General features: G+C 38.5%; 1 protein-coding gene across 2 annotated transcripts in view; it reads left to right on the forward strand.

Annotated features, from left to right (window-relative positions):
- The window catches only part of ADAM23 (ADAM metallopeptidase domain 23), a 185,834-nt gene that overhangs the window by 113,541 nt on the left and 53,935 nt on the right, over window positions 1–18,358 (forward strand). For both annotated transcript variants that reach the window (XM_062190278.1, XM_062190286.1), the window contains exons 10-15: window positions 6,878–6,949; window positions 9,250–9,413; window positions 10,664–10,748; window positions 11,649–11,739; window positions 14,704–14,752; window positions 17,317–17,416. In XM_062190278.1, coding sequence (XP_062046262.1) covers window positions 6,878–6,949; window positions 9,250–9,413; window positions 10,664–10,748; window positions 11,649–11,739; window positions 14,704–14,752; window positions 17,317–17,416 — 561 coding nt within the window. The remainder of the gene's footprint in view (window positions 1–6,877; window positions 6,950–9,249; window positions 9,414–10,663; window positions 10,749–11,648; window positions 11,740–14,703; window positions 14,753–17,316; window positions 17,417–18,358) is intronic.

Raw genomic sequence — 18,358 nt, forward strand, 5'->3', positions numbered from 1 at the left:
TGTCTTTGTTCTGCTAATGTGTTATTTTCTCCTTGCTAATTATTATTATTTGCAATAAATCTATAGGAGATTTACATGTATAATAAATGTGTTTGTAAAAGTATTATTTTTAACTCATAATTTATTTCTTTAAATATTGGAAAAATGAATAATTTTGTGTTACTTCTGTGGAATTAAAATGTGATTGAGTGTGTCATTTCAGTAACACATGAAATATAAAAAACAATCCTTGCTCCACTTGTCCCTCTTAAAGATAGAATAGAGACTTTTAGCTGTACTCCACCAATTTCCCTTATAAAATATCTTAGTTGAAGGCCAGAGTATGCTGAAGTCTTGGACAGTAGGTTACATGCTAGTAGTGAATGTGCCATATTAGTCAGTGGTGAATTTTAACACCTGGCTTTCTAGGGGAAAAAAAAGCCTGTGTTTACAATGTTTGCTGATATTCATGGTATAAATAGTCCCACTATGGATTTCATGCTCTCAAAGTGAGACCACTGACTGAAGAACTGTGCCCAGTTGGCTCTTGTAAGCTGGTAGAAGCTGGCTTCAGCAATCACTATGATACTCCTCCACATATTTAGGCCAGTGGTAATTTTTGGTGTAGTTTTACTTCTAAAAATTGAATATGCTAACAGTAGTTCTTATGAAATGAAGTTACATTTCTGGAAAGACTTTATAAAGGGGAAAATCTTTAAAAATGCTTTAAAATCAGGTGGGTGAAAAGCTTATAAAATATTGAAGTGAAAATTCAGATTGATTTGCAAGTATCTTTAAGTTCTTGTTTTATTTTAAAGAACCCCAAATTGGATTAGCAGACTGTATGTTTTCTGCTAAAATGACAGTGTGAAATTCTAATTCACAGTCCTTACTTTGAAATGTGAATTTTTTAAAAATGCTGTCAATTTATATTTAAACTTTATTTGAATAACTCTTCTTTAATAAATGCTTTCCATTAATTGCCAAATATGAATTTTGTGTTGAATATAACATTTTTCAATAGAATACCTTCTTCTTTGTATAAAGATTAATTTTCTGTATCAGTAGTTTTAAAAAATATTGCTTGAGATATGTTAGCATATTAGTCATCCTTTCTTTAGTATAGAGAAATACTTGAGACAGGTTAACTTTGTAAAGAAAAGAGGTTTGTTCTGACACGTGGTTCTGGAAGCCCATAGTCCAGGATCAGGTAGTCACTGCTGCTTCAGCCTCTTCTGATGGTGTTCTTGCTGGCACAGTGCAGAAGTGGAACAGAGCATCATATGGCCAGAGACATAGCATGCCCATCTGTTTCTAACTCTATCTTAAAATGCCGCTAGGATTCAATCACGGGGGCTCCACCTAGCAATCTAAGTCAATCCCAAAGGGCCCACCTCTCAACATGATAGTTGGATTAAGTTTCAACTCCCTAAGTACCATTAATTTTTGACATTGAGGTTTAAATTTCTGCATGAGTTCAGGGACCATTCAAACCATAGCAGTTAGTAAAGAGCAGACTTTATCAGAGTTACATACGATGTAGGAGTAGTCTTCCCTGAAGGGAAGGAAAGCCAAATGTGTGGGCAGTTGGTTTAGGCAATGAAGGCTAACATGTCAGATTTTAAAGCATGTTAATTTGCTTAGACAAGATAATTTTTAATCTGAATTAATTTTTTTAGATTCATTTTTATTTATTTGCAAGGCAGAGTTACAGAATGAAAGAGAAAGAGAGAGAGCGAGAGAGCAAGAGTGATCTTCATTGCACTGATTTACTCCCCAGATGGCTACAGTGGTTGGGCTGTGCCAGGCGGAAGCTAGGTGCCCAAAGATTTTTCCAGGTCTCCCACTTCGGTGTAGGGATCTGAGTACTTAGGCAATCTTCTGCTGCTTTTCCTGGTGCCATATGGGATGCCGGTTTCACAGGCAGTGGCTTAACCCACTGTGCCACAGTGTCAGCCCCCATCTGAATTATTTTTGATTATTGGAATGTTAAGATTTTTTTCAGCTACTTCTCAATCATGAGCATTGTGGCATGTTGTGAAATTATGACTTGAGGAGCGTAAGCTTTTCCCAACATCCATTATTCAAATGCTTTTAAAGTAGTGAAATAATGATTAAGATATATACAGTGTCTTTGAATGCACAAAGTGCATTCCAAAGTAGCTGGTAATCAATAGATTCAATTCTTCAACCTTGTCTTGCAATTCCAAATCTCTTGTTCCATTAGACTATTTTTGGGAAGGCACACAAAGCAATCTGAGGGGAGATCTCAGTAACTATAAAAAATGGGACCCCTCTTAAAATGTTTTATAGATGGAAAATTTCTGTAGATTCCTCCATGTATCCTGTGAAGAAGCTACTCTGTTCAGCCTATCAACTCTTTAATTAATAATCCACCTTTTATCAGTAACTTTTAGTAGTTCATTACAATTATCATGGCAAAGAACTAATGGTCATTTGTACTGGTAAATTTAGAGAGAATATATGTTTTAAAATAAAAAAAGACAAAGCTTTTGTTTTTGAGTAGCAGTAATGCCTAAAGTAAAAAGAATCTGCCTAAGAAGATTTTTACAATTTAAGGAACTATTACTCCTGCACTAACAAAACAGAACTAAGTATATTCCTTTCACTTTAAACCGGGTTATGTTTTAGCTCATAATAGTTCCAAATAAGAGTCATAAAGATTTTTTTAGGGTTGAGAAAAGTTCCTTTTTGAGGAATATTTTTCATGAGGTGAAGATAGTTTTTGAATTTGCCTCAAAAAAGTAGTAAATCAAAACCCAGAACAAAGTACTTAAATTCACATATTAAAAGTAAAACTGAGCAGAAAAATTAATCCATCTAATATTTCATATTTGAATATTTGCTGTTGGGCTTTAGAACACTCATCGACTGAGAGTTCTCATCTTATTTTCATACTGTATGAAGCAATGCAGTTATTTTGATAACTTATGCCTTTGGGCTGATTGTCAACTTCTAATTTTAATTATTTTCAAGAGTCAGATTTCTTAAGAATTTGCATTTGTTCAGGGAAGAAAAGTAAATTTGCCAGTTCAAGTATAAGTTGTTTTCAGTGATCAGAAATTGTGAAAGTAAGTTTTGTCATAGATAAAGATTGCACACTTTTCTTTATATGCAAAATTAGTTCTCCTTCATACAAGAAATAGAAATATGTTGCCTACATTTGCATTCAAGCTTACTTACCACTTTAACTAAGAGTAAGCTAACATTGGCTGCCTGAGAAAATGCACTTATTTTCAACAGCTGTCACATTATTAGTCGCTTTCAATTAGAAACAAACAAACAAAAAATCCCTCAATTTTGTAGAAATCATCTTGGTACCTGGCTGACAGAACCCAATTTGTGAGCCAATAATAGCCTTGATAAGAGTCTGCAGACATTTCTCCAAGACACTTAAGTTAAAAATAAATATTAAAAACTCTAGTCTAATGGAAAACTGGTTAGGATGTGTTAATGTACATGAAAGGCAAATGGTTTGCCTGCCTTTTTGTTATATATTGTTAAGTATAGGTCAATAAGTATACATATGTGCTGAGAATACACATATTTTTCAATAATCCCCATTTGTTTTTTCTTACTTAAAAACCACTCTATTTTATGTACACGTAACAAATTATGGCTTCCTACCAATAATGATGACTTGTTAGGAATACATATGAACTATTTAGTAGGAATCATTGACTGAAAAAGTTCATCACCCACCTCAGTCCAGAGAAGGCTTTGAGCTCCAGCTGCGTGACCTTGGATGTTTTCTGGGTAAGACAAAACCCACTTCATAGAGTCGTGAGGGCAGATATTTGGTGTAGGAGAAACTCATTGTAGTTCCTAGTAAATCCTAGTGCTCAGTTAAACAGCTCTTCAGATGAAAAGTCTGGTGGTCACTCTTCTGTCCTTATCTTATTCTCTCAGCATCATTGGGCAGTCAGTTTTTTGAAGCATTGTCTTCATTACTCAACTTCCATGACACACAACTCCCAACACCTACTCATGTCTCTATTGCAATAGTTGATAGGAATATTGCATTTGACATTTATTTTTTAAAAAGATTTATTTACTTATCTGAAGGTCAGAGCTACAGAAAGGGGGCAAGATGGAGAGGGAGAGAGAGAGAATCTTCCATCCATTGGTTGACTCCGCAGGTGGCCACAATGGCCAGGAATGAGCCACGCCAAAGCTAGGAGCCAGGAGCTTCTTTTAGATCTCCCACATGGGTAGCAGGGGCCCAAGCACTTGGGCTATCTTTTGCTGCTTTCCCTAGGTGCATTTGCAGGTAGCTGGATTGAAAGTGGAGCAGCTGGGACACCAACTGGTGCCCATCTGAGATGCCAGCACTGCAGGCCGCAGCTTTACCTGCTACGCCACAGTGCTAGGCCCACATTTAACATTTCTAAATCAGAACTCTTAGCTCCCTAGTCCTAAACTTCTTTCCGTAGTCTTTGTCATTATTTTAAATGGCACCACCATTTTCCATCTATTCAATTTCAAAGCCTAGAAGTCATCTTTTGTGCATCTCTTTCCTCACATTTCACATCTTACACATGGGCAAGTCTTGGGGGATCTCCCTTCATCATGCTTCTGGAATCTGCCCCCTCTCTCTATGGCTGTCCGGTCCCTATGACCTCTTGCCTGAGTGATTGCAGCAATTTCCCAGCAGGTCTGTCTGCTCTCATTCTTGATGTCCTCTGAGTCCCTTACTATACACAGCACAGTGATCTTTGTGAAAAGAAAATCAGAGACTTGAATATTAAAACTATGCAATAAATGAAGTAAGAGCTTATTTGGATAGACTTTGCAAAGACCTCATTTTATTTATTTTAAACGTGTAATTTTTCCTTTGATTATTATAATATAGGAAGAAATCTCTAAAAGGGAAAAATTAATATTCAGAAATAAAATAAAATTCATTTTAATGGGTGTTTAACACCACTCTGTTAGAATAGGTGTTATCTAATGTTTGTACTTTCTTTTTGTAACATGTGTTTTGTAATACTAAGACTTTTTTTTTAAGTCTACAATTTGGTGGCATTTTTGTACCTTCACAATGTTGTAGAATTGCTAGTTACCTCTGTCTAGTCCCAAAACTTTTCATCACCCCGAAGAAACTTTTAATCGTAAAGGTATCTGAGATTTTTCAGCTTGTGGAACTTGCTAGGCAATTTAAAATATGGAGCTATTACAGAAACTTCTTTTTGCTAAGTGTAGAAAACTCATTACAGTGATTGAAAATTTTAGATTAATATGATGTTTTATAAACCAATTGCATGCATATATTGAAGTTCAGTTTGAAAGAACACAAAGACAGTTTTGGTCAGATTGTCATGCACAGTGGTAGCAATAACATGAATAATAATATTATACCAAATCGTTATGAATTAGTGAATACTACTAATAGCATATTAATTAATTTATTACACATTTATCATCAGCCACAGCAGTCTTGGTGTAATAAAAACTAGACATCAGATGTGTAAGCGTTGAGACATATATCCCTTGTTTAAAATATGTAGACATAAGAGTAGAGAAAGAGGCGGGCGCCACAGCTCAATAGGCTAATCCTCCGCCTTTGGCGCCGGCACCCCGGGTTCTGGTCCTGGTCAGGGCACAGGGCACTGGATTCTGTCCCGGTTGCTCCTCTTCCAGTCCAGCTCTCTGCTGTGGACCGGGAAGGCAGTGGAGGATGGCCCAAGTGCTTGGGCCCTGCACCTGCATGGGAGACCAGGAGAAGCACCTGGCTCCTGCCTTCGGATCAGTGCAGTGTGCCGGCCGCAGCAGCCATTGGGGGGTGAACCAATGGAAAAGGAAGACCTTTCTCTCTGTCTCGCTGGTTCACTGTCCACTCTGCTTGTCAAAAAAAAAAAAAAAAATAGTAGAGAAAGAAGTGAAAAGAAGGGTTTCTGACAAAATCATACGGTAAAAGTAGGACAAAGGGAAAATGAAAATATTATTTTCCAATATATAAATATTTTTAATTTTCATGAAAATGCATTATTTAGTAATTATAATTAAAGATTAGTTTCGAAGGCTTGTGTGAATCTGTGAGTTTCCATTACGCTTCTGTTTCGTATTGTAAAACATAATATCCTCGTGGACCAGTAGAGGGCGTGATCTTCCTGCGGTAGACATCAGTTTTCAAGTGTCTTTTTAAAGACGCATTGAGCAAAATAAACTAGTCTTTGCTAAAAACATAGCTCTCTAACTGTTGTTATAGAAGTATTAGTTACTTTGCTTTTATTTATATTCTTAAATAATCATAAATAATCTTAATCTATTGGGAGAATTCTTTTGTATTTTTTGACTTCCTTTTTGCTCTGATTTGAGCAGTCGAGCAAAAGGTTGCATTTGGAGCAGGCGTTCCTCTCAAGAATTGTATTCAACGCATGACAAATCCTTTTCATATTGGGGGCAGTATCAAAGTGCTGCCCAAGACACTTTCTTTTTAAAAATAATTTTATTTATTTCCTTTATGAGAGAGAGAGACAGAGAAAGAGAAAGAGAGAGAGAAACACTCCTATTCATTGACTCACTGCCCAAATGCCTGCAACAAGTAAGGCTGAGCCAGGCTGAAGCCAGAGGCCTGGAACTCCATGTGGGTGGCAGAGACACAGGTACTTGAGCCATCACTGCGGCTTCCTAGGGTGTGCACCAGCAGGAAGCTGCCATCAGGAGTGGAGCCAGGTCTGACACTCAGGTGCTCTGATATGATACGTGGGCATCCCACGTGTCCCAAGTACTTATCCCTAAATTCTGTGTTTTCAAACAGCATGTTCACTGCTGCTACGAGATTTACGTTTTACAGAATTGTGAGATTTACCTTCAGATTGTGAGTTAGCAGTGACTGTTACATTTTTCTTCTTCCCACCTTCTCCTCCCTCCCCAGTATAAGAAGCATCGCTCTTCTCATGCACATACCAACAACTTTGCAAAGTCTGTGGTCAACCTTGTGGATTCTGTAAGTATCTCCGTTTTCTTGAACTGGTTGTTACCCATATGGAATGGTTTAAATATCTACCCCTCTTTGCTTACTTATTACTTCAGTTATTTCCTGCACAAAGTAAAAATGCAGGCCTGAAGTTCATCTGGCTAAGACATGATGGGACAGGCTGCTTCACAGGGGACTGGTAGTTCTTCTTGTAATCCCAAAGACGCATTAGTAATGCTTCTCAATCATGGCTGGGCCTTGTTGTCACCAGGGGACAAAGGCAGCCAGGAGAGCTAGCTCCCAGGAGAGTGTGAGTTACAGTAGGCACATGACACTCCTGATGGTCAGTTGTACTTCTCTTAAATATATGGTGTTAGCAGAACAGAATCATTAGATTGAGGCAGCGATGTATATAGGTAACAGCATTTGTGGAGTACTTGTTTTATTAAGGACACAAATGAGTGTTCCCAGTGGTGAAATGTTTGATATTTTATTTCTAGGTCACAGACTTAAGTGCAGGCCCAGAATAAAACTAATGTGAAGCAGTAAATGACTTCTAATTCTACAAACCTTTTATATTGATATGATTTCTCCTCTCATACCGAACGATACACAGAATGATGTTAAGCTTTTCTTCCTTTTTCTTCCCTTAAGTAGGACTCCGTAGATCTGGATAGTATACATTATGTTCCAATGAACAATTCAATTTGACTAGTTATACATAGATAAAATATAGCACACTACTTTATATATTCTAATGTGAAATGCTATTATATTCAACTAAATGTATTTTATCTGATATTTATGGTACATTTCCTCTTAACTTGAAAAAAAGACTCTTTATAAATTGCCAACCATCTAAATAGTCTTTATGTACTCCAAACAGTTGTTCTTTTAAAAATATTTATTTATTTGAAAGGTAGAGAGAAAGAGAGAGAGAGAGAGAGAAGGAGAGAATCTTCCATCTGCTGGTTTATTCCCCAAATGGCCACAGCAGCAGATCTAGGTTAGGTCGAAGCCAGGAGCCAGGAGCCAGGAACGCCATCCTGGTTCTCCTACCTGGGTACAGGGGCTCAAGCACTTACTTGGGCCATCCTCCACTGCCTTTCCAGGCACATTCACAGAAATGGAGCATGTGGGGCTGGCACTGGCCTTCTGATGTGGAATGCTGTGTCACAGGCAGTGGCTTCACCTTGTGTGCCACAACACCAGACTCGTTTCTGCTTTTTCAGTGGTCCAGAAACATTCAATCATGCAGCTACTAATAAACCTATTTGTGTCTGGTAGGCACAGATGTGCAAAAGAATATCAGATGGAGTTAGGATTGAACCTCTGAGAGCCAGTTATACTTGTTTTATTAATTTTCTTTAATTTCAGTTTTTATTAGTGTTCTCAGAGGAAAAATATAAGTGAATATGGAAAAGAGAATTGAAATACATTGCCTCTGCAAACACTGTTCAGTTGTTAGCAGTTGTGGAGTACGTCAGGTTAGCACATGTTCTGCTCCATGTAATGATTTATTTTGGGTTACCATTTAAGGTTCTGAGGCAGTCATTCACTTTTAAGAGACATTATACATGGCATTCCTCATCTTCAGTGTATTCAAAGATCATTCACTGTTTCCTTAATTAGTCTGACAATAGGACAAAATCACAACATTCAAAGATGCTTAATTGCATCGATTTAGTTACTGGGCCAAAGTAGAGCAAGAGAGCAAAAAGGTAGCAATTCAGGTTTTGTTGAGAGTGAGATGAGGAACATAAATAAACTCTTTTGTCTTTTGACCTTGGAGCAGTGATTCTCTCCCAGTGTTACTTTACTTTTCACGTAACGTGATCTCCAAGGGCAAGCCAGCCGTGTTATTTGGTTCTTGTCCAAAGAGTTAGTGATGTATTCCAGGCCTGTTGGGATATCTAGTTGTACTGCCCTTACTCCAACCTGGTATATCAAGTTCCAACCTGTTAACTTCCTAGGAGGTTTGGAAAGATGATTTTACTGCATCTTATCCTCAATTTATGTCCTAACTTTCAAATCGTGACATTCCTGCTGTCCAGCCCCTGATAAAATGCCAGACCGCTAACTATGCTGATCTGGATTGAAATAAGGAGAGTTGGTGACATGAGAATGAATGATGTGTTTGATTGTTTTCTCTTTCTTTACTTTTGCTCTTGATTAGGAGAAAGAAAAGGAAGATTCTCTGTGATGAGCTAATTATGACCCCATGTTCTCCTCTCACCTCTCCCTTCCTGTCCTTCCACTGACTAACTCACTGAACGTGCATGTTTGACCCAGTGTTTTCCTCCTGCACCTGTCCTGTTGTATACCCTCAGATTTATAAGGAGCAGCTCAACACCAGGGTTGTCCTGGTGGCTGTGGAGACCTGGACTGAGAAGGATCACATTGACATCACCAACAACCCTGTGCAGATGCTCCATGAGTTCTCCAAATACCGGCAGCGTATCAAGCAGCACGCGGACGCTGTGCACCTCATCTCGTATGTACCCACCACAGCTTTGATTGTAGTCTTTAGTTTGACATTGATCTTTATCCCTTTGTTGCACTAGTTAAGTTACATATCAGGAAGTAGTGACTTGAACAAGATTTCTGTTGGGTCCTCTCTCTGACATATAAAAAGCGTGGAGGTAGGATGTCCAGCGCTGAGATGCTACTGGTTCCACAGCGGCTAATTCCAGAGCATGTACCTTCCATCCTCAAGCTGGAACACCTGATCCAAGATAGCTGCTGGAACTGTTGCCTTTGTTACAGTCTTAAGAATGACAGGCAGGGGAAGGGGCAAAAAGGCACTTCTTCCAGCTTAGTTGGCTCCCATAAAGCAGACTTCTTGAGTCAGTTCATCAATAGATCATTTGCTAGAGAATAGTGATAAGGCTAGACCCAACTGTAAAAGAATAGAAAATGTAGACTTTTTAGAAGAACTAGAGAATAAAATGGACTTTTCCTTACTAAGAAAAAGGGTGCCACATGTATAGATGTTTTCAGACAGTCCTCTAAGATTCGACTCTGGACTCAAACCAAAATACTTCTTATTTCCCTCTCGATTTTGCCCTTTTCTCCTTGGTTTTCTCTCTTTTTTTTAAAGATTTTATTTACTTATTTGAAAGTCATAGAGTTACACAGAGAAAAGAGAGGCAGAGAAAGAGAGAGGTCTTCCATCCAATGGTTCACTCCCCAACTGGCCACAATGGCTGGAGCTGTGCCAATCTGAAGCCAGGAGCCAGGAGCTTCCTCTAGGTCTCCCACGTGGGAGCAGGGTCCCAAGGACTTAGGCCATCTTCTACTGTTTTCCCAGTCCATAGCAGAGAGCTAGATCAGAAGAGGGGTAGCCAGGACTAGAACCGGCGCCCATATGGGATGCCGGTGCTTCAGTCCAGGGCGTTAATCCACTGCACCACAGTGCCAGCCCCTTCTCTGTCTTTAATCAGCAATGTATAGTGATATTTTGCTATATACATCATACTAAAAAAAAGTCAAGGGTTGTGATCTCTTTTATCTTTGTGTCTTCAATTTCTGTGCCAGAATCTGATGTTCAGTTAATACTTGCTCAGCTGAAATTTTTCAATATAATGTAACTTTAAAGGCAACTATAACAACATATATTTAAAATGCAATTTTTGATTCATTGGAGGGGGATGGTTTGGGGATGTTCGGAGTAGAAGAGTGTTTGTGTTTGGGGAGAGTTTAATAATGATCACTGTTTTTCTAATAGCACTTTTTTTTTTAAAGGCGTGTGACATTCCACTATAAGAGAAGCAGTCTGAGTTTCTTTGGAGGGGTCTGTTCTCGCACAAGAGGAGTTGGTGTGAATGAGGTAAATTTTGTCAATATTCATAAAATAGACCCTTTTCTTTCTTCCCTATTGCTCAGTTTACATTCCTTCTTATGTCTGTTAGAATGATGACATTGAGAATGTAGCGTGAGTGGCTTTTACTATCAGATGTAACCCAAAGTGGTTTCTTAGGTTCATAATGATATTTTTGGGTATCACAGTGGTAGTTTTTTATATTTATCAGAAAAATACAAGCCAAAGGTTGGCCCAGAGATTTTTAGGGCTCTGTAGATAAGGAGTTTAGTTTTTATAGGCTTCTAATTCCCCCCTTTTTAATTATAATACTCTTCTACCCATGCTAGATTTAACTCGTTTAAATCAATGGGTTTATAGTGTTAGCATCTTTTCCTTCTTTCAACTAAAATCTTTATTCATTCCTTCTACCTACTCGTGGAACAGGTTGAAAGAAATTTTTTGGCTTAATTTCATTTTTTAATTTTGATGCTTCATTTTTCTAAAGGGAATTCTTAGTTGGCAATAGAAACCAAAAAAACCTAACCAATTATATCTTAATTATATCTGATTGACACTGGAATGTGTGGTATCAGCCTATCCCAGTAGCTGTAATTCAGCAGGGACCTCTCTTTATGTATCTGTAGTAAGTTGAATATATTCTTGGTGGAGCACAACCTTCTGTGATTTGTATTTTATGTTTCTATGTGTAAGAATTCCAGGTTCTAAGAGCTGCCACACAGTGAGCAGGGCTTCCTGCTTCTTGGGCCCAGTTGCAAGGAAGAAGTGATAAGGAGCATATGCCATCCTTAGATGCTGTGAAGCTGTGCTTAGGGAACTGAGATGATACATGGTGACAATTAAGAAATAATAACTAGCTCTGTGCACTCTCTCAAATGTTTCCCACACACTTTCAACTCTGAAAAACAGTATGGTCTTCCAATGGCAGTGGCACAAGTATTATCGCAGAGCCTGGCTCAAAACCTTGGAATCCAATGGGAACCTTCTAGCAGAAAGCCAAGTACGTACATTGACCTTCTTACTCACTTTTATGTGTCATTCTCTCTGTACAATGCATGTCCAGTCACTAAATACTCTCCACTCTAAGTCATTATAGGTTAATTGTAGTGTATCACTTTCCTCTAAAAGATTTATAAGATGAGCAACTTGAGGTCATTCTTAATCTGTTTAGGGTGCAGAACTTTCAGAATTCTTAAATCATATCCAGTTTCTCAGCACATGCATTAGCTCTTTCTCACACTGAACAATGTTGGACCTGGAGATGGTAAATACTTATCCTCTGGCCTCTAACCAGTTGAGTAGACACAAGACACTAGATGAAGCTCCATCACAAATTTAGCAATAGTATCATTAGATTGGGAAATAACTTAGACTTGGAGTCCAAAAAGAGCTCAGATTTAAACTCTGATTAAACTCCATCTGATTGCATCAGAAAAGTTAGAGGAGGTGCTACAGGAAGATCCTGCCCCCTGGGCCTTTTAAGCATACAGGTAGTAGAGGCTAGGATTCTCCTCTTGTGGGGGAGGGTGGAGATGAGTGAGAGGGAGTAGAGCCAGAGATCCCTTCCAGCAGGAAAGTGTGTCGCGTGACTGTTAGCTGTCACTTTTTTCACTAATCAGATGAGAGGTAGAAGGAAAGAGGGGCTGACTGGTTGTGTGGGCAAAAGATCTAGGACCCAATGTCATTTCTTTAAAGATTTATTTATTAATCTGAAAGACAGAGTTACAGAGAAAGAGAGAGAGAGAGAGAGAGAGAGAGAGAGAGAGAGAGAAGTAGAGAGAGAGATCGTCCATCCACTGGCTTACTCCTAAAATGGCCACAGTGGTCAGGATTGATATGGACCAGGCTGAAGCCAGGAGCCAGGAACTCCATCCAGGTCTCTCACATGGGAGGCAGGGACCCAAGGACTTGGGCCATCTTCTCTGCCTTCTCAGGCGTACAAGCAGGAAGCTGGAGCAAAAGTTGAGCAGCCAGAATTGGAAGTGGAACAGCTGGGACTCAAACCAACACTCATATGGGACATTGGTGCTGTAGGCAGCAGCTTAACCTGCTGCACCAGGCTTCATGGACTCAACATAATTTTAGGAGTCCATGAAAAATTTTAATTTCTTTAAAAATCAGAATATACTCCAACTTGGGTGGTATACCTCTTTATACAAACGTGGTAGTACATCATAATTTTTAGCATATTTTTGTGGTGTCAGGGTCTACAAATGTTATGATATGATCTTGTAGAAAGACAGATCATTGTGTTTGCCTGAACTATCCAGTTAAGTGGAAGTCCCCTTCCTTCTGTGAAAATATGAGATGTTGGGAATAAGGGTCTCCCTTCCCAACCCTACTTCCCTAGTGAAGAAAAGGGCAAAATCCACCTGAACATGCCTGCATTTCATACTTTTATGTCAATAATGCATAATATTAGGAAAAATTGAAATAAAATGTGTGTCCATTGGCTTCTTGATTTCCTTAAGGGATATATTATCATCAAGTTACATGGTTATCACAGGTGTCTAGTGCTTTTTGCAGATTCCCACATTCATTTATTAGTATCTCACTCAAAGTATTTGCTTTCCCGAGGAAACACCCAGTACATATTAAAGGTGATGTTGGAGTTTCATCAGCTGACAAAGATGTCTCACAATTAGAAAGAAGTATAATTAGGTTTATTACCTTGTTTGAAAACCTTGGGGCCAGCAAGAGGCCAGTGGTAGGGTCAGCTTAGAGGTGTTACTCCATTGGATAGCGGAGTATGATAAGAAATAAAGTTCATCCCTGATGGCTTCCCAAAAATTCTTAATTATTTTGTCAACTGTGTAGGCAGCTAATTCACTAGCTTTGAATTGTGAATTTTTAAAAATGCACTTGTAGGTCTTTTTTTAAAAAATATCTTTCCTCATGATAGAACACAGAATAGGAAAATACAAATGAAGAGACAAGCCTATCATGATATTAAAATGTAAATCTCTAGTATCTGAGTAAGCTCTATTTATGTTTGTTATTTAATTTAGGTAATTATATACCCTTCTATTTTAGATTGCTCTCTTATACTAAACTTTCATCAAGTCCCTGGCAGATCCTTGCTTTGCCTCTAGCAAATTGAATTCTTTAATTTCCAGTGCTCTCTGTTATAAGGACTTCAGTGATGATTCATTGCATTTGGGCTGCATAGTTTCACAGTTTATGGAGAGCACATAGGCACACTATCACGTATAAACCTCATTGCTCTGGGGAATAGGCTCAGTATAGAGATGGAAGCATTGATATCCATGAAATATTGTCACTTGCCTATTAACTTGAACTAGAACATAGGCATTCACTTGTCTTTTTAAAAAATTTTTTTATTTGATAGGTAGAGTTATAGACACAGAGAGAGAGACAGAGAGAAAGGTCTTCCTTCTGTTGGTTCACTCCCCAAACGGCCACTAGGGCCGGATCTATGCCGATCCGAAGCCAGGAGCCAGGAGCTTCTTCCTGGTCTCTCATGCGGGTGTGGGGGCCCAAGTACTTGGGCCATCCTCCACTGTCCTCCCCAGCCACAGCAGAGAGCTGGACTGGAAGAGGAGCAACCGGGACTAGAACCCGGCGCCCAGATAGGATGCCAGCACCACAGGCAGAGGATTAACCAAGTGAGCCATGGTGCCAGCCCCGAACATAGGCTTTCTAGTTTCTAGATCAAGGTATATGTCGCTGGTTGTTGGAACTGGGAATGTAATTGAATTTTTTGAGTTATAAAAATGAAATAATAATTTTATTTATTGTAGATTGGTTTCTTAGCCAGCAACCTATACTTCTAAAAAGGATAAGGACATATTAATTTAAAAGAAATCAATCTTGTTCTATGAGACTTTGCATTCTGTTTTTATTTGGCATGGAATTGGCAATACGGAATTCTTACAAGGGATCTGAAGATGTAAATTTTGTTGTTTCCTTTTTCCTCTGCTGCTTTTATTGTTTGTTGGACTAGAATGTGACTGCACAGAATCCTGGGGTGGCTGCATCATGGAGGAGACAGGGTAAGATTTTATTATGTCTGTATTTGATACATGCTTTCTGCTAAAATTGTTACACAGAGACAAGCTTTCAGGTATTGGTCTTTTAGCTAAGCACTTAGTGTAAATCCAGTAATTAATTGCCTGTATCTTAAAACAGAAAGGACTAATTCATTTTATGTTTTAATTTTTTAATTTAAGGTTGGTGATAAAAGCAAAGTGTTGTAGCTCCTTTACTTCTCATTAACCCTTAAGGAAGCACGTTACTAAATGCTTCTAAGTTTAGGGAAGACATTAATTTTTTAGTACACTTAGAATAAAAGCTGGTTGTCTACCTGACACAGGCAGTGAAAATCAATTTAGTCATCAACTTACATTTTAAGGAACTTGTAAATATATATTTACAGCAATAAAATACTACTATAATGCTTCTCTAATCCATGAAACTTTTTAATTATTAAGACAGATTTGTGTCTAAATTAGGCAGTCTTCTATGAAAGAACTTGAACATCCCCTCATCTATCCTCTCTTCTGTCTGGCAGATACTCTGGGAACTAGAGCAACTTCCCCAGAGCTGTGATTGCTTCAGTGAACCAAGGCCTGGAAACATTGCCCCCTTTCCCAGAGGTCTTTGCCTCCATGGAACCACTATACCCCACTGCCCCTAAGCTCTATAGCCCAGTCCTAGTAGATAGAGAGGTTTCTTCACCCCTGTGCCTCTCCTGTTTTCTTTGCCTTATTGGACACCTGCCCAGCACATTTTTCCTTTCTGGCCCTACCCCCATGCCTGGGCCAGAGAACCTGCCCTGCTATGCAGAGCCCTTCCTGATTCTCCTAGCAGACCCTCCCAGTAGTGCAGCTCCTGGGGAGAAGCAGAATATCAAAGTGAGGGTTTGCTAGAGTCAGCCATTATTCCCTCTGCCTTAGAATATGTTTCTAGAAGTGTAGTTAAAACTTGAAACAGTTTCCATGGTCCCCTTACTGTTGTTCCATGGTTAAGAATTAATGGTGTACACATACTTTGCAGAGAACTGCTGTAAGAATATAGCAGCATTGGTTTCTATAAGAAGTCTTCTCTCTTTTACACTCCCAATTTCTAAGTGAGTCTTTGGACTGACGATCTGTAGAATATAATAAAACTATTTAAAGTTATATTTACTCTTTTAAGTACATATTTCCATATAGTCCTGGTAAGAGATCACACATAAACTACCCTTATCCATCAGGACACATTAACCCATTGGATTATTTCCCAGAGGAAGTGTTCTGCCATTCTCAAATTAAATATTCCTAAGGAATCACTGTCTATGATTCAGCTGACCCTTGACCTTGTGTAGGATATCCACCTGTGTACTGACATAGAGATATTAATTTGATTAAGTAAATTGCAGAGAGACTCATTTTATGTTCTTGCTAAATCCTGATTACCACCAAGTGGAATTAGAAATTAAGAACAAGGAGTTGTTATCCATGGCCACTCACCCTAATTCTATTTTCATTGTATGTTTACATACACACTAAAGACATATGTACATATGTACCGGGGTACTTCCAAAAGTTTATGGAAAGCAGGATTGAAAGATAAGTTAATTTGGTGAGAAAAATTCTGAAATTCATGCAGATAGTTATCAAAAATTTCACAGAAAATGTGTATTGTGAAAAATAATGCATAGATTTTAAAATTTTCTTGCACAGGCGGGCGTCGCGGCTCAATAGGCTAATCCTCCACCTGTGGCGCCGGCACACCGGGTTCTAGTACCGGTCGAGGCGCCGGATTCTGTCCCGGTTGCCCCTCTTCCAGGCCAGCTCTCTGCTATGGCCCAGGAGTGCAGTGGAGGATGGCCCAAGTGCTTGGGCGCTGCACCCACATAGGAGACCAGGAGAAGCACCTGGTTCCTGGCTTCGGATCAGCGCAGTGCGCCAGCCACAGCGTGCCGGCTGCAGCGGCCATTGCGGGGTGAACCAACGGAAAAGGAAGACCTTTCTCTCTGTCTCTCTCTCACTGTCCACTCTGCCTGTCAAAAAAATTTTTTTTCTTGCACCAAAATAAACTTATATTCCATTTTTCTCAAAAATTTTCATGTACCCTCATATGTAACATCTCTTTAGGGTTTCCTTAATAACCCGAGTTGCATTATAAAAGCCTGCAATACATTGTCTTTAATAAACTGACCCTCACAACTCTTCTGATTGGGACATGAGCTCCTTTTATTCTGGAGAGAGGCAGCACAGCCTTTGCTGAGACAGCAAATAGAAATAATCACACTTTAAAATAGAGCCTCGGTAAGACATTTGTGATGAATTTTTGAAAAACATCGTTTCAAGCTGTGTTGCAAAAGGGTTTAACTACTGAGAAGGTTGTAATCTAGCCCCCAATTCTGTGATTTTTCTATGAACTACTTTTTTTTTTTTTTTTTTTTTTTTTGCAAATTCTAACACACGAACTCTCTTGACAGTTTGACTATCAGTACCTTGCCCAAAATATGTACATTTATCTGAATCCAGAGTGACGTTCTAATTCAGGGGTTTTCATCTCTGATGACTGCTTTTGGCAAGCTGTTTACATGATTGATTCTTTGTTTCCTCAGAGTATCTCATTCCCGAAAATTTTCAAAATGCAGCATTTTGGAGTACAGAGACTTTCTGCTGAGAGGGGGTGGAGCCTGTCTATTCAATAGGCCAACAAAGGTTAGTAACTTAGAAAGTGTGATCATTTCTGCAATGTTTAACAGTGAAACAGTGCTGAAGATCAGATACTTGTCTTGGAAAGAGGGTTTCTTGTCCGTCAGATTCATACTTGATTACACAATGTTGAAGACTGAGTCTTATTTAAATGAGTAAAAAACTATAGATTCAGTCTTCAGAGTCCCCCAAATCCTCCCCCCACCAAAGCAAAAGTCCTTTCATTAAAATATCCTTGAAATTTTCTTTTTGGGATTTTTACCCTGCTGCTAAGAGATAGGTTTGGTTAAGATGAAATACAAGGAGCTTTCACAAACCTGGTGGAAATGTATATTGTGAAAAAATTATGCGTGGATTTCAAAAAAATTTTAGCACCTAAATAAGCTCATCTTTTAATTCCATCTTCCATGAACTGTTCGAAGAACCAGTATATTATTGTAGCTCGTTTATCTGATAACATTCCTTCTAGGAGCATAACTGATTTTTAATTTAAAATACTTTATTTAAAAATGTTTTGAATTACATGTAATGTCTGTAAATTTTTATGGGATATGGTACAATATTTCAATACATATAAAGTGTAAGATAATCAAACTATCTCACTGTCCACTCTGCCTGTAAAAAAAAAAAAAAAGATAATCAAACTAGGCAGCTAGCTTTTCCATTTCCTAATCTTATTGTTTGGAACTTACCAACCCCTCTTTTCCAATTCTTTGCACAGTGTATGATACATTGTTGTGAACTTTAGTCACCACACCATGCTAGAGCACTAGAACTTATTTCTCTGTGTTTTGTTATCTGTTATACAACTTCCCTTTATCCTTCCTCAATCCGCTCTTCCCAAAGTCTAATAATCATTATCTAAGATCAGATTGACTGTTTTTTTTTTATTTCCACATATGATGCATAAGGTATAGCATTTGTCTTTCTGTAACTGTCTTATTTAAC

Source organism: Lepus europaeus, chromosome 1 (assembly GCF_033115175.1).
Source record: "Lepus europaeus isolate LE1 chromosome 1, mLepTim1.pri, whole genome shotgun sequence".
NCBI classification, from domain to species: Eukaryota; Metazoa; Chordata; class Mammalia; order Lagomorpha; family Leporidae; genus Lepus; species Lepus europaeus.